Source organism: Lipotes vexillifer, unplaced genomic scaffold (genome assembly GCF_000442215.2).
Source record: "Lipotes vexillifer unplaced genomic scaffold, Lipotes_vexillifer_v1.1 scaffold414, whole genome shotgun sequence".
NCBI lineage: Eukaryota > Metazoa > Chordata > Mammalia > Artiodactyla > Lipotidae > Lipotes > Lipotes vexillifer.
In genome coordinates this window covers 2,617,137-2,634,086 of record NW_006782864.1, presented here as the reverse complement: position 1 = coordinate 2,634,086, position 16,950 = coordinate 2,617,137, and the positions used below count along the sequence as shown (strand labels likewise).

The following is a 16,950-nucleotide window of genomic DNA, read 5'->3' as shown; positions in this document are numbered from 1 at the left end:
GCCCAAAAAAAAAAAAAAAAAAAAAAAAAAAAAAAAAAAAAAAAAAAAAAAAAAAAAAAAAGTAATGAAATAGACTGAAAAAAATAAGGCACAACTCTGCGATTCCCATGAGGGTACACAGAACACTTGACATGTCTCCTCTGTCTCAAAGTGACATTCCTCAGACAAACTGCAGGTGTTGGAGACAGGGTCAGAAGGAACACTACAGTCATACGACCAAAATAAAATAACATGAAATTATTTTCAGATTATTCTCAGAATGGAAGCCCTTTCAGAGAGAAAAGGCAGAAGTTATCGTGGCAATTGCTTAGTGCCAAATCAGGAAAGGCGTCCCAAGAAACAAGGGCGAGCGTTTGGGTCAAACTTCACCCACTTCTCAATTTTGCAGTTTTCAGGCTGTGCCTGGGTGTGAAAGGCCCCAGGAAAAGCTTCTGGTGCTTTGGGGAAAATGGAACATAAACAAGGTCAGCAACGAACATACACGCCGTTCGGATTTCTATTAAACGGGGGAATTCTGAGTCAGTATACAAGGTTGTATCTGGAAGAATAAAAAGATGCTCATGAATAGAAAGCACATTATAAATATGAAGTGCAACAGAAAAGCTTTTGAGTTCAGTCTATTACGTGGTTGTCATCAGTCTGATACGGAAGCAGGAAGTCATTACATAGCAATGAATAATTACCCTCCGTCACGGGAAGCTCAGTCTGTGCCTGCAGTGACTCTATGCTGGTGAGGGCAGGGTACCCGCTCCTGCACCCAAACCTCCAGGCCTATGACTGCTGCTTCTTAGCTGAGCAAAGCCCAGAGATAGTAAGGTCACAAGCCACAGCCAGGGTCATGGAGAAATCCTGGCCGGCCACTCTTTAAAAGCCTTCAGCTTGACTCTTCTCTTTAACTGTATTTCTCATCCGTGACTGCTCAGATATAGATGTGAAAATTGGGGATATGAAAATTCTACTCTGGTAAAGTTTTCTACAGGGTTTTGAATGAGCATGGAGATAGTTTGGGAGCTGGGAAGGCCCAGTTGGGGCTAATATACCCATGCAGGCTCTGAATCCCCAGCCCTCCATAAGGGCCCCAGGTCCACACTGGGATTCCCACGCCCACACGGGGTCCCCATGCCCACAAGGGAATTCCCACACTCACACAGGGATCAAGGTCGGGGATTAACTCTTAAGCTTCAGAACTTCCACCATTCTCAGTCGTAGGAGTTTTCTAACAATCCTCCAAAGAGGTGGAATGGAAAGACAAAACGCTGTTTCTCCGAGGTTCAGCCAAGATAAGGCTGGATTTTCCTAAATAACATTTATACGGAAAATAAAAAGAGGGAGGGGAAGAGTGAGACAAGGCAAGAACACACACACACACATGAAATCACGGAAAAATAGTATCTGAGTTCCTGCTTGCCTGGGTCTAATCCTCATAGTTTTGAGGGCAGGTGCTTGTCTCAAACAAGCAAAAGATCTTTATCATAAATAAATATATATGTAACAATGTACAAATATATACAAATGTATTGTTTATTTTTGCATATATTTATAAATATATGTAGTGTATATATTATATAAATCTATATGTAATATTATGTATATGTTTGTGTGCATATATATATATATACATTATTATACAAGAGAAAGATGCAGGGAAGGACTCAAGTGAGAAAGGAGTTCTAAAAAAAAGAAAAAATTTCAAGCTAACACAAGTCACTCCCCTCTCCTGTCCGCTGTCTTTCCCTTATACCCATTTACATTTACATTTATTTTGCTCAGGTGACTTTCAAATCTTGTTAGAGGAACAGGAAAAGTAAAAGCTCAGAAATGTTTACATACTTTAAACGTCTCAGTAATGTTCACAGAAATGAATTATTTAAAAAGAAGCGTTGGTGACTTTTAGTCATTTATTTTTAATGACTTTGCAAATTTGAGGATCCCTGACAACCAAAGCTAATGCTGCCAAATGGCAGCGAAACCATTTTCTTCTTCTAAGATGTCTTTTTCTCTTTATTTCATTGAAATTCAAACTTTTAAAGATATTTTGGCCTGAAGAATTAGGCATGACATTAAGTTTACCAAATTTAGCAAATGAAAATATGGTTAAATTTGAATTTTGGATAAACAACAAATATTTTTTTAGGATCAGTATGTCCCAAATACTGCAGACTCATTGCATACTTATACCTAAAATTATTTGTTGTTTATCTGGAATTCAGATTTATCTGATCATCTTATATTTTATCTAGCAAACCAAGGGGCCATTAAAAAAATCATACCTACACCATATAGCCTACTGTTATGGTGGGTGAGCATTAAATAATATAGGGTATGCAAAAATAATTATCCTGGGATATCAGAATAGGAAAAATATTAAACATTTAGTCATCCTCCTTAGTATGGCTGAGAGGGTGGCTTCCAGAAGACTAGAGAAAACACATATCAATACTTCAGTGTATTCAGCTTTCCTATTTCCCTCACTTGGCCAAAAAGGGTCATCTTTTTAGGACAAATATTTCCAGCTCACTCCATTCAGTACGAAAATAAAAGACTTTCCTTCTAAACCTGATACACGAGCATGTCCTTCCTTCAGGAGAAAAATCTGGCAATGCCGTGGCAATTTTAGCCTCTCTCCTGTAAAAGCTATCTGTGAGAGGAGGGCTATTAATATTGTCTCCATTTCCTTATCTAAGGAAGGAGGATTGGAGGTGACGTCTCTACACTATCAAGTTTAGAGGAAGAGCATTGATGTTTGGAAGCATTGATGTTTAGAGGAAGAGCATTGATGTTTCCGGAATGGAAAGATCCATTCCCATTCTGGTAGGTCTGAAACCTCACATCCGGGCCGTATTTCACGAAAGTAAGATGACTGACTTAGTTTCCCAAGGAAAGGTATTTGAAAGACACCACAGTTTTCTCTGGATAAAATAAAGGTGTGGATGAGCAAAGTCAAAACTTATCTACTTGTTCTCCTGTTAGAGTCTGGGTGAGTGTGTTACTGTCTGGGGGGAAGTTTTGGAACTTGTCTGGAAATGCCTTTGAGATTACACTCTATTCTGAGCCGCGAGGCACAGGTATACATTTCCTGGCAGCTTCAGAATCCCTGTCCATTTCTCTGTGGCTGGTTTCCCAGTCTGTTTAACCAAGCACTTGCCACACCCTACATTAGGACTAGGCTCAAGCAGTTCAGAAGCTGCACTCTGGCTTCTGTGTTCATTTAGAAATGAAAAAAAAAAAAAAAAAAGAGGCCAGTAATGCTGCCTTATAATGAGTGACGATAGATGGGTGACATTACCTGCTCACATACCAAAGGAGTCTCTGCCTGTAAAAATCAATTGATAATAACACTTGGAAAACCATATTCTTTTGGAAGTATGTCAGGGCCCTTTATATCCATGAGACAAGCATAACGGGGAATACCCCACAGGGCACTTACCGACTCACTAAACAAACGCTTCTTTAGTGCATGTCAAGTGCCAGTTAACACTGGGTTACGTGTTAACACTGGGTTACGTGTTAACACTGCAGTGATGAAACTATGTACAAAGTCTCTGCCATCACATAGCTCTCAGCCTAGAGGAAAGAGACATGTGCAAAGGTAATTGCCAACCATTGTGAGGAGTGTTGTGAAGTGAAACATAGTGCAGGGTCCTATGGGGAGCTGAGGAAGGACGCCCAGCCTGGAAGCATTCTTGTGACACCTTCCTAGAAGATGCTCATCTAAGGCGAGATCTGAAAATTCAGTAGGTATCTACCCAGTGAAGTGTGTGTGCACGTGTGTGCGTGTGTGTGTGTGTGTGTGTGTGTGTGTGTGTGTGTTGGCAAAAAGATAGCAGTATGGGGCTTCCCTGGTGGCGCAGTGGTTGAGAGTCTGCCTGCCGATGCAGGGGACACGGGTTCATGCCCCGGTCTGGGAAGATCCCACATGCCGCGAAGTGGCTGGGCCCATGACCTATGGCCGCTGAGCCTGCGCGACCGGAGCCTGTGCTCTGCAACGGGAGACGCCACAACAGTGAGAGGCCTGCGTACTGCAAACAAACAAACAAACAAAAAACAAAAAACAAACAAACAACCGAATCCAAAAATGGGTCAGAAGACCTAAATAGACATTCCTCCAAAGAAGACAGAGATGTCCAAGATGCACATGAAAAGCTGCTCAACATCACTAATTATTAGATAAATGCAAATCAAAACTACAATGAGGTATCACCTCACACCAGTTAGAATGGGCATCATCAGAAAATCTACAAACAACAAATGCTGGAGAGGGTGGAGAAAAGGGAACCCTCCTGCACTGTTGGTGGGAATGTAAATGGATACAGCCACTATGGAGAACAGTATGGAGGTTCCTTAAAAAACTAAAAATAGAATTACCATATGATCCAGCAATCCCACTACTGGGCATATACCCAGAGAAAACCATAATCAAAAAGACACATGCACCCCAATGTTCATTGCAGCACTATTTACAATAGCCTGGTCATGGAAGCAACGTAAATGCCCATCAACAGACAAATGGATAAAGAAGATGTGATATATATATATATACAATGGAATATTACTCAGCCATAAAAAGGAATGAAATTGGGTCATTTGTAGAGACGTAGATGGATCTAGAGACTGTCATACAGAGTGAAGTAAGTCAGAAAGAGAAAAACAAATTTCGTATATTAACGTATATATGTGGAACCTAGAAAAATGGTACAGATGAACCAGTTTGCAGGGCAGAAATTGAGACACAGATGTAGAGAACAAATGTATGGACACCAAGGGGGGAAAGCGGTGGGGGTGGGTGGTGGTGTGATGGATTGGGAGATTGGGATTGACATGTATACACTGATATGTATAAAATTGATGCCTAATAAGGACCTGCTGTATAAAAAAATAAATAAAATAAAATTCAAAAATTTTTTTAAAAATTGCATGAAAAAGAATATCAGGAATTGATATTCAATAACAAAATGATATTCAAAATTGATATTCAAAATTGATATTCAAAATTGATATTCAATAACAAAATGGGTACAAGACTTGTACACTGAATACTACAAAATATTATTGAGGGAAATTTTTTAAAGACCTAACTAAATACAACAGATCTTGTATCCATGGATTGGAAGACTTAATATCGTTAAAATGGCAATATTCCCCAAATTGAGCAACAGATTCAATACAAGCCCTATCATATCTTAGCTCTCTTTTTTAGAGAAATTGACAATGTGACCCTGAATTTCATATGGAAATGGAAGGGACCCAAAATAGACAAGATAGTCTTGAAAAAGAATAAAGTCGGAGCAATGACACTTCTTGATTTCAAAATGCTACAGTAATCAAGATTGTTTGGTACTGGAATACTGGAATACAGATAGACATACAGATCAATGGAATGGGATTTGTAGTCCAGAAATTAACCCATACATTTGTAGTCAACTGATTTTCAGAAAGGATGCCAAGACAACTCAATAAGGGAAGAGTCTTTTCAACAAATGTCACTGGGACAACTGGATATGCATGTGCAACAGAATGAAGCTAAAACCCTACCTCAAACCTATAAAAAAAATTAACCCAAAAGGGATAAAAGACCTAAATGGAAGAGCTAAAACTATAAAACTCTTAGAAGAAAAAATTGGGGTAAATTTGTGACAATTGGATTAGGCAATGATTCTTTACATAAGATACCCCCCCAAAAAAATATATATATATGCACACACACATATGTACATACACATATAAATTAAACAATCAAAATTAAAAACATTTGTGCTTCAAAGGCTACTATTAAGAAACTAAAAAGATAACCTACAGGTGAAAGAAAAAAACTGCAAATCATATATCTGATAAGAGTCTAGTATCCAGACTAAATAAAGAGCTCTTACAAGCCAAAACTAAAAAGACAACTCAATTAAAAACTTGGTAAAAGATATACACAGGTATTTCCCCAGGAATATATACAAATGCCCAATAAACACATGAAAAGATGCTCAATGTCATTAGCCATTAGGAAAAAGTAAATCAAAACCACAGGGGAATACCACTTCACAGCCACTGGAATAGCTAAAATCAAGCAGATAGATAGTAATAAGTACTGACCAGGATGCGGAGAAACTGGAACCCTCAATTCATTGTTGGTAGGAATGGAAAATGGCACAGCCAATTTTGAAAACAGGTCTTTAGTTTCTTAAAAAGTTAAATGTAGAGTCACCGTATACCCCAGCAATACCACTCCTAGTTATATATCCAAGGGACCTGAAAACATATGTTTATACAGAAACTTTTATGTGAATGTTCAAAGTGGTATTATTCATAATAGTCAAAATGTGCAAACAGCCCAAATATCCATCAGTTGCTGACTGGATACACAGAGGTGATCTATACAGTGGAAGATAATTCAGTAATAAAAAGAATGATGTACTGATACTTGCTGCAGTATAGATGGACCTTAAAAACAGTATGCTAAGTAAAAAAGCCAGACACAAAAGACACATACTGTATGATTCTTTTCATACAAAATATTCAGAATAGGCAATTTCACAGAGACAGAATGTACACTAGTGGTTGCCAGCAGCTGGGGCAAGGAGAGAATGGGGAATAAATGCTGATGGTATGGGGCTTTATGGGGTGAAGAAACATTCTAAAATTGTGTTCATGGCAGCATGACTTCATGAACACACTAAAAGTCACTGAATTGTATACTTTAAAATGGTGACTCTCATGACGTGTAAATTATGTCTCAATTTTTTAAAAAGAGGAATTAAAAAGAATCATATGGAATTTTTAAAAATTAAGGGAAAAGTAAGCCTGTTATGCTAATCTACATATTTAATATGCCTGGCGATTTTCATTCCATCTTGAGGATCCGATTTTCCATCTGGTATTTCTTTTGTTTGTTTGTTTTTGTTTTTGTTTTTGTTTTTTGTGGTACGCGGGCCTCTCACTGTTGTGGCCTCTCCCATTGCGGAGCACAGGCTCCGGACGCGCAGCCTCAGCGGCCATGGCTCACGGGCCCAGCCGCTCCGTGGCATGTGGGATCTTCCCGGACCGAGGCACTAAAATAACAACGAAGGGGGAAAAGGCCACAAAACGGACAAACACAGCCTCGAAGGAATGCGAAGGAAATGTAGATCTCAGAAGGGTACGGTTGACAGAAATGCCTTTGAAGGAACTCCTGAGAAGTTTACGGTGGCCCTCACTACCTGCCTGCTTTATTATTCACTCTGTCTCCGCCTGACCCGGGAGAACTCTGGCTCTGATCTGGTTTCGAGCAGAGACTTAGACAACTCTGGGTTCTAACCTAGAGATTTGCTTGGGGACAAGGAAGTACATGGATAAACCACAGGCCCCAATCCAGCAATGGCCCCATGAGACCTCACGGCCGGTGGCTGGTCAGGGTCACTGGTGGGTGAAGACAGGGCCTATGAACCCACAACCCAGCCAGCTGTTCCAGAATTCAGTCACAAGAGATACCTGTACTCCCTGTGTGCCAAACACCTGTTCTGAGCCATTCCCAACATTCCTGACCAGACGCAGAACCTCCTGGTGATTCTGGTTTACACAGATGGGACTATGGGATCGTAAGGGCAAAAAGGTCTCACATATCTGAAGACCAGCATAGCTGATAAACCCGGAACTACCCCAGGACAAATGAGAGCTCTCACCAGCCCAGAGAAAGCATCTGAAGGTCAAAAAAGCCGGGAAGGGCTTCCCTGGTGGCGCAGTGGTTGAAAGTCTGCCTGCCGATGCAGGGGACACGGGTTTGTGCCCCGGTCCGGGAGGATCCCACATGCCACGGAGCGGCTGGGCCCGTGAGCCATGGCCACTGGGCCTGCGTGTCCAGAGCCTGTGCTCCGCAGCGGGAGAGGCCACAACAGTGAGAGGCCCGCATACCGCAAAAAAAAAAAAAAAAGCCGGAAGACTTGGGCAGGGGAGGTTCCCTCCTGACAAGGTGGGCTGCTGGACGGCACAGATATACAGAGACGGAACGAGAAACTGACAGGGGCGCTAAGATCTTACAGACAATACTTGTTCACTGAGAGCGGGTATAAGAGAAGGAAAACTGGCAATCGTCCAGTTGTCCCCAGCAGCCCCGGGGAAGGCGCGTAACTGCTGTTCCAGAGAGGGCAGAGCTGGTGGAGTTGTTCTTTGGGGCAGCTCTGCCTACTCTGCCTCACCTCGGTGAGTCAGGGCCAAGTTTATGGACTGCAGTCGCTCCGTCTCCTGGCAGATGTTCTGCCTCCCTGCGCCACCCTCAGCTAGGAACGCCTGAATCCTTTTCACCAAACCCTTCCTTTTTTTTTTTTTTTTTTTAAATGAAGGATCAACTTTACATACCCCTCTTTTTTTTTTTTTTTTCCTGCGGTACGCGGGCCTCTCACCACTGTGGCCTCTCCCATTGCGGAGCACAGGCTCTGGACGCACAGGCTCAGCGGCCATGGCTCACAGGCCCAGCCGCTCCGCGGCATGTGGGATCCTCCCAGACCAGGGCACGAACCCGCGTTCCCCGCATCGGCAGGCGGACTCTCAACCACTGCGCCACCAGGGAAGCCCCCCAAACCCTTCCTTTTTCATTCTACTGTCTTTGCGATTTTCGGGCAGAATCAGTGTGTCAATCTCTTCCAAGATCTTCATAAACTGCTCGCCTATGGAGTTTGCAGAGAGCTTCAGCTTGCAAATCCTTGGCCAGAAAACCCTGCTGGAGTCCAGTAAGCTCTTTACTCAACTCCTCCAGTCGGTCAGCTATCTTCTCCACAGACTTCTGCAAGTCTTTTAACTTCTGTAGTTCAACTTCCTCCTCGGGACTGTTCCTTTTCCCAGTTGACATGACCTGGCCACCGTTTGGTACTCCAAGCGCTGACAATGGCATCTCCATTTCCTTCAGAGATTTCCCCTTCAGTATGAGTTTCTGAAAAGGCAGCGGGACCCCTGTGGCCTCTGCAACAACGTGGACCAGGTCTTGAATCACTGGTTCACTACAGCCCTCTTTCGGGGTAACTTGCAGAATGTGCTTCTCATTGCTGTGGGTGCCGGTCATGCCGAGCCTGGCCGCGCCGCCTTTTCCTCGCTCCGGGCCGAGCGAGGCCGTGCTTTCTTCTTCATCCGTGGGCTGCGATCGCAGGCGGTGGCGTCCCTGGTGGATGCTGCATGCCCTCTGGTCCCCCTCCGGACGGCTGATCGCTGGGAGGGAGGTGGACCGCGCTCGGCTGGCGTCACCGACTGGCACAGCTCCGGGCCCGGCCGAGGGGCGCACAGCCGTGCTCCACCAGATCCGCCTCCAGGAAATTTTTTTATTTTGAATATTTTGTTTTTCAGATCTAAATTTTCCACTTGATTCTTTTTTGTTCCTGTTGCTGAGTAGATTTTCTATTTCCTATCTCATTATGACTGTATTTCCCTCTACATCCTCAAGCATGTCCATTAGCTGCATCAGCTATTAGTCTGCACTGATTGCTTTTTCTCTTAAAAATGGGTCATATTTTCCTATTTCTTCATAGGCATGTGTATTGACTTGGTATCTTATCTGGACATTATGAAATGATACACTGTGTAAACTCTGGATTCTCTTATAGTCCTCCAAAGAGTACTGATTTTTAAAGAAGGCAGTGAACTTAGCTGAACTCAAACGCCCCCCAGCTGTGCGTGTGTTGCAGCAGAGGGTAGGGAGTAGCAGCTGAAATGGGTGCTCAGGCCTTTTAGCCTTTGCTAGGATGTTTGGAGTTGGCCTCTTGGAGGTGTTGCTTATGTGTCAGGAACAAGTTTAGGCAGAGTATACACACAGAATTTGAAGCTTCTGCTCTGTGGCTTTTCTTTCTTGAATTTTTCCTCCACTTTCTGGTGCCCTTGTCCCCAAGAGCTCTTTGCTCTGGTTCTTCAAGCCATTAAGGCTGTGGGCTTTTATCTGAGCTTTAGCCAATCAGCTTGATGCTGACTGAGGTCAGCCCCGAGGGAAAAAGCCACGAAAACTGGGAAACTCACTCAATGTTGTTTGTTTCTTCCAAGTATTCAATTCCCTCAAGTTCTTACCTGTTTTTGAATGTTTGTTCTTCATTGCCTTCAGTTACATGAGTTTTATATACTGTCCAAAGTTTACAGTCTTTATCAGTGGGAGGGTTGATCTGATAAGAGTTATCCCACTATTAACAGAATTGGACCCCCATGGTTGGGTGCAACAATCGTGAATTCCATTCAAATAGTAACCACACTGGGAGAAAATGAGAGACAATTAGAAACAATATATGTTATCAGTAATCACGTACGTATGTGTGGGGACGTGTGGGTGCATGTGTGTTGTAGAGGCCAATGACCACTGACTCCACTGAAGAACTTTTATGTCTAAGGGCTGAAAATTGGAAACTTACAGATGTGCACTTGAAATTGAGGGAAGGCTACAGAACAGAGACGATATGAGAGGATGAGTAAGAAGACGAAGTTGGCCTTGACCCTTAGGGGTTGACAGAAAATCTCAGGTTTTAGGGGAATAAGTCAGGGTGCCTCCAGGGTTCTAGCTGTGTTGGTTTGCTTAGAGCTTCAAGTAGAGATATAGTTTGTTCAGACTCAAGCCAAATAGTAAGAAAAAGCTATTTGCTAAGACTACATACCTGAATCAAGTCTTTACATTGTAGCCCAAGTGCAGAAGCCCATGGGTGGTCAAAAAGAATAGAGAGGGGGCAAAATAAAGCTCTTCGTTATGGGTCCAAGGTAGGGTCAGTTCATCATAAAAACCGGTCTTAGACAATCTGTAACAGATCCTATTCCAGAGGTTCAGCTGTCCACACCCCAAGAACATGGACTTACAATAAAGTGTTCCTCTGTGGTTCAGACAGTTGGGATGGAAACTAGATGGAAGGTGATGCTAAAGAGACATTGTGGATGACCAGCCCAACACCTTCATTATATAAGAGAGGAAACTGAGGCCCAGAGAGGTGAAGTGACCCATCAACATCTCCCAGCTACTTACCAGAGACAGGACTCAACTCCAGGGTTTCTGTCTCTGAGTCCGTTACACCACACCTTAATGAGTAACCAGGACTTTGTGAAACCACAGCTCCCACCAAAAAAAAGGGTTCGTAGTGAGCGATAGATGCCCCTCTTTCACACGTAACGGCATAAAAACCCAAGACTCTTATTTACAAAACAGCAGTGCTTGATAACTCATTTCAAATCCGTTAACAGTTAGCCAGCTGGTGTCAGTGAAAAGCAATGCTGCCACTCCCCTGGTCCATTAGCTATTTTACTAAATGTAACATTGGCATACTTTGCAAAAATAGACTCCAAACTCAAGTTATGGCTTATTTTTGTTCATTACCCAGGTCTAAGAACTCACTTAGCTAACAGAGGCATCGTACATGCCTTTCAAATAAAAGATCTGTTTTGGTAAATAACATTTCTACTGGCAGCACAACACCAGCCTTCAGATTTCTAAGGAAATCTTTAGTTTTATTATTGTATATGTTTAAATGAAAATGTTTTCTCCAAGATTTTAAGGAAAATTTTCCCATTTCATACAGTAAGGACATGTAAATCGTTTGGGAATTTTAAATACATTTTTAAAATAATGTTAAAATGCTTGCTTTTCCTTTTAAGTGTGGAAATATCCTGAAGTCAATGACTGTGTCTTGTTCATTACTGAATCCCAATATCCAGCATGATAACATATAACACAAACATAATAATCACTTAATAAGGATTCGTTGAACAACCAGTGGATGAATAAATGAAGAGATCTTTCTTTCAAGTGATTCCATTAGAGCAAAGCATCTATAGGACTGACTGTCTCCATTTGCATGTAGCAGTTTCCACCCTGGGCATAGAGCCATACAAGGTTCCAGACACAATTTACCAGGATGCCTAATGCTTCTTCCCTTACATCAACGTCAACTATAAAATCCCCAGTTTCTTGAGGAACTGTTCACATGAGATGATAATTGCCAGGAGCAGAAGCTGTTTGAAAAATAGATCAAACGTGTAGAACGCACTACGCTTTTGTGGGTGTGTTTTTCTTCCTGTATCTCTATACGTTTATGTACGCAGGATACACCAGAGATTTTCAGGTAAACAGCTTTTCAAAATATTGCTGTGGACTTCTTGAAGATGGAAGAATGTCTTTTATATTTCAGGGCAATGCCATCTTTATACACCAGGGTTTATCACAATGCTTGCTATATGCTAAGTGCTCATTAAATATTAGTCAAAATAAGATAGTGAACAAAAACATCAGTCAGTAGGCTCTCCTTTGAGTAAACCTGACATTTGTATACCTTAATCTCAGTTCACAATCCACTTTATAGAATCCCATCTATTGCAGAAAATTAGGTCTATCGGTAGCAGCTTTGAAAAAAATTGACACTTATGATTACTCTTTTGCGTGGAGTTAAAGCTATAATTTTAGAAACAAAGAAAAGTTTCCCACTTGTTAAAAGACAGATTTCTCCTGATTTTGCATCTTTTCCCAAAGCATCCATTATTTTGTTGAATACAAAGCCCAACTAACAGAGCCACTACCAAAGCCCACAGCTATTTAAGAGCCAGCACGGCAGATATGTGTTCCCAGAACCTTAGGAAAACACCGTGCTGAGCTCTTGTAAAATACGGTCTATGTTTTTGGAGCTTAAACTAAACAATAGAGACCTTCAATCAATACTGAGGAAAAGCCTTAGAGCACTGAGGAAGGAAAGCATCTTCACATGATACTGTCAGCTCCCTCAATGTAGCCAAAATTGGCAACTAAAGAACACTTAAGTAACCTGGATTTTTGGTGGGTGTGTTTTGATGTTGCTTTTGCCCTTTTCTTGGTCAGCATCTCAAAACCAAGGACACTGTCTCCATGTGTCAAATTTAAGGCTGTTTCCAATGTATTAGCCCACTCTGGAATTAGAAATCCAAGTGGCTTTGTAGTTCTCTGTTTGATGAGTTTGCCCACAACACATACATGGAGACAGAATGATTCCGTTTGAAAAGCCAAGCTCATCCATTCTGGAACCTAGTCAGTGACAATGAAGAGTTAACCCAGCTTCTTCAGACAGTGTTCCATTCATTAGCTTCATGAAAAGCAATAATGGACCAAAATCTGTCTCGGCTGAAGAAAGAATGGCTCTACAGGATGTAAACAGACTGCCATGAATGTTCATCAGCTACATTTCTTGTTGGATTTGAGAGTGAACATTATTACTCATTAAATTTCTATTTTTCCTATGAGTGTTCCCAAGGCCTCGCCAAGGTGTCTTTGAGAATTCTAATGCTCTGACTTCTTTTCATGTGGCTGACGTTGGGAAGTCTGCTGAACAGAGCAAAGAGAAATACGTGTTTCTTTCACTGGTCCCATTTCTTCCCTCCCCCTGCTGGACCTTGGGCCTCTCCAGGTCTTTACACAGGCCTCTGCATCAATTCTACGCAGTCTCCTGGCCTCCTGAATCCCCCCATTACAATCCATCACAGAGTTATCCCCCTAAAGCACAGATAAGACCGGTCATCATCCTACTGGAAAAAAAATCCAAAAAACAAAAAATGTCAGTGGCTATCAAATAAAGTTCAGCTTTGCCTGACATGTAAGGCTATTTATAATTTGGTTCCGATCTGTTTTCTCAGTTTTATCTCACTGACTCCAGTGAACTGGATTGCTAATCGTGCTCATACTTCTGTCGTCTCTCTACGCTTTTAGTCATGCTGACTCCTCTGCTCTAAAGAAACTGGTCATCAGTTTGCATGTGTCCTGACGCTAACTCCAGCTTGGAAGTCATTGTTTCCCTACTTTCAATTCCCAAAGCATCATGCTGGAGTGGCTTTTAAGCTCTGATTTTATTTTTTCATATTTTGTGTTATATTTATTTCAATAAGTGTATTATTTTGCTCTCCCTGCTCTTCTCAAGACTTTAAATGCTTTGAGATTGGATGATGAGTCGCAGACATTTCAATATTCCGTAAATCTGTAGGCACAGAGCCTGGTGCATAATAGATACTTAGTAACTATGAGTGAGTGAATGAATGAATGAATGAATGCAAATGATCTCTTCCATATCACCCTATTTTCCCATTCCAATAATATGACAGGAACATGAGGCATTTAAGCAGTTTAATTATCTACCCCAAAATATGGGCTCTGAACATGAAACACATTAAAAATAATAATGCAAAAAGAACCAGGTATAAGCTAAGCTGAGCATTTTCTTTTGGCACCTCCTCCCCTACCATTCAATTGTTCTATAATTATCATACCTGCTTAAAGATCCTATTTTCTGCTGATTCTCAACTAGATAAAATACATACAGCTTTCAGAGATTGAAAATATTCCTATAAGGAATGAACTAAGGCTTTTGTTTTAACTTATTAAATGGAATAAAAGTACACCTTACTTGACATTGTAATTTATTATCAAGTATTCAGCCCTGGGAAATGTTCAGTCATCCATCTGAGACCCATAATTCTGAGTGCACCAGAAAAACTGGAGTTGGTTAACAGGAGTGAGACCACTCAAATCCTGGGCATCCATTCAGGACCTTCCATCAACGATACATTGCTCTGCATACTGAGGGTGATACAAAGAATAAGAAGGTATGGACCCTGCCCTCCAGAAACTTTGACAAGACCACGACTGGGTTAAAAGTATCAGGACAGATAACACCAAATGCCCAGCCCTGGGATTCACGCTTCAGCAGAATGTTCTGACGGTATCTGGGTATGCAGTTAAGAGTCAATCATGGGCAGGCCCTGCCTGTACATGGAAGGTGCAGCTGTCAAGGGCTCTGGAGGACCAACTGTCCACCAAATTCTGTTGAATTCACATCCAATTTGCTCCTCATTTTTTCCCTTTACTGATATCCCTGCTGCTACTACTTTCTTTAGCTCAAGTTGGCATAATTTCTCACTGAATTAAATTAGTAGCCTCCCAGTAAATCTCCCTGCCTCCCATCCAGTTCCCTTCTAATCCAGGCTTCACACTGCTGTCTGTAGACATCTCTTTCAGAAATACAAATATCAACATGTAACTATCCTGCCAAAAATCTTTAAATTACACCCCATAACCTTCAGGGTTCAGTGGAAGTATTCAACTGGCGCCATGATCTGACTGTTTCTCGAGGTGCTTCTCCCATTAACCCCAAAAGTGGCCTTAAGCTCCAGCCATCCCACACAGTTCCCCCAGGGGGCGCCGCCGTCCCTCCAGCTCGCAGGCCTTTGCGTGGGGTCCGTCCTCAGCCGGCAGTGTGGTCCCACTCAGCTGCCTGAGCTGCACATCTTCCAGTATCCTTCAAGGTTCACCTGACGCCTCTGATCGCACCATCTGGGAGTTCCACCTCCATTCCCACGCCTACTGTCACCTTCACAGGGCTCTTTTACTTGCCCACTTAAACAAGACTCAATCAGTGGCCAGAATCCTCTGTTCTGAAATGAAGACTTCAATGGGGATTTGTTAGGTCCATTTTCCTGTGAATAAGCTGCCCAAACATGCCTGGATGCACCTAATGCATCTCTTTCTAACTCCCCTGCTCTTTTTCAGGAACCAACATGCTCCTCCTGAGCTTGGTTTCCTCCCCAAGACTGTCAAGAAATTTCGGTTCTCCCCCCATGGCCCCCACTCTCCCAAAACTATTAAAGAGAACTTGGTCAGTAGGGCTTTCATACTAAAGGAACTCCAGAGCTTTTTCTTGGTCCTGGAAACCATGAACGAATGATGGACCTCCGGGCAGAATGGGCTGCTACCCGAAAAACCTGCTTGTGATTTGAGAAATGCAGCCCTGAACAAAGGAAGCAGGTAAAGGGTGCGTCCCCAGGAATGACAGAAGCAGGACCTGCTCTTGGACAGAGGGAAGAGCCGGTGACCCAGAATGGAAATGAACTAAGCCCTAAAGTAGAGAAAAGGTGGAACATTTGGATTCACAAATAAAATGAGATGCAGACACCTGGGTGCACTTAGAATAGATCACAACTTCTTCCCATGACCTATTTGATCTATGCAGTGTGACCTCGTCTAGGTCACAATCTCACTTTTTACCCCTCTCCTCTCATTAGCTTTAGGCCCTCTGCCCACCACAGGGCCGTTGCACCTGCCAGCACCTCTGCTTGAAGGGGCAGGTGCTTCGTGTCAGGAGCCTTCAGGTCACAGTTCAAAATGTCAGCTTCTCTGAGTGGTTGTCACTAACTTTCCCATTTAAAGGAACACACCTCCCGTTAGCACTTGTCACAGGCTAAATGTATTTTGCTTGTTTATTCCCTGCTTCTTCTCAATAGGAACCTTCTCTTCTCATTCACTGTAGAATCTCCAGCACTTTGTGCTTGGTACCAGATAGGAGTTCAATGTTAGTGGGATGAAGTGGAAAATAAATGAAAAAAATCAAAGAAGGCATCAAAGAGGAAATAAATCAACACATAATAAGCTTTCTGTTTCTAAAATCTTGACCTCGAGTCACCTGATCAGAATTTTTGTTTCTATCATCTCACAGGGAGATTAGAAGGTCACGAGCAAACTGTTAACTCCAATTAATTTGCTCCCCAAAACTCTGGTATCCCCAAGCGTATTGGAGTGGCCATGTCCTAAGGGAAAATGGTTGTCAGATGAAGGAAGGATTGTTGAAAACTCAAATGGAGATTCTCAAGCAACCTTCAGCTGGGAAAGTGTGCCCTGTCTTTGCTGATTCCCACTGTCACATCCATCAAGTCTTGGGCAGAGGACCTCAGAGAAACTATTTTCTGTTGACCTGGTTCTCATGAGAATAGGCAGAAATCTCGATCAGATTTTTTTAATGAAATCCTTGACTTGTGTTTATTGCATATATTAATGCTTCCTACGGATGAGATGTTTTCCATTCCAAAGTCTACAAAGGGTAATGACAGCACAGTATTTGTCACATGGGTCGGGTGTCCACTTGCATTCTGATTGTGGTGTTCTCTGGTAATCCCCTCTTCAAAGGTGGAGTTGAATTCCCAACCACCCCTCGAATAGGGACTGGCATTGACTTCTAACCAACAGAAGGT

At 42.3% G+C, this 16,950-nt stretch overlaps 2 protein-coding genes across 2 annotated transcripts in view; both read right to left on the bottom strand.

Moving 5' to 3' along the window:
• Positions 1-10,033, bottom strand: part of LOC103068898 (BAG family molecular chaperone regulator 1-like) — a 31,004-nt gene extending 20,971 nt beyond the window's left edge. Inside the window, 4 exon segments of the mRNA XM_082931007.1 lie at positions 8,160-8,275; positions 8,543-8,626; positions 8,628-9,162; positions 10,009-10,033. Coding sequence (XP_082787133.1) covers positions 8,160-8,275; positions 8,543-8,626; positions 8,628-9,162; positions 10,009-10,033 — 760 coding nt within the window.
• The window catches only part of ZMAT4 (zinc finger matrin-type 4), a 214,526-nt gene that overhangs the window by 46,803 nt on the left and 150,773 nt on the right, over positions 1-16,950 (bottom strand). The gene's annotated exons all lie outside the window — the stretch shown is intronic.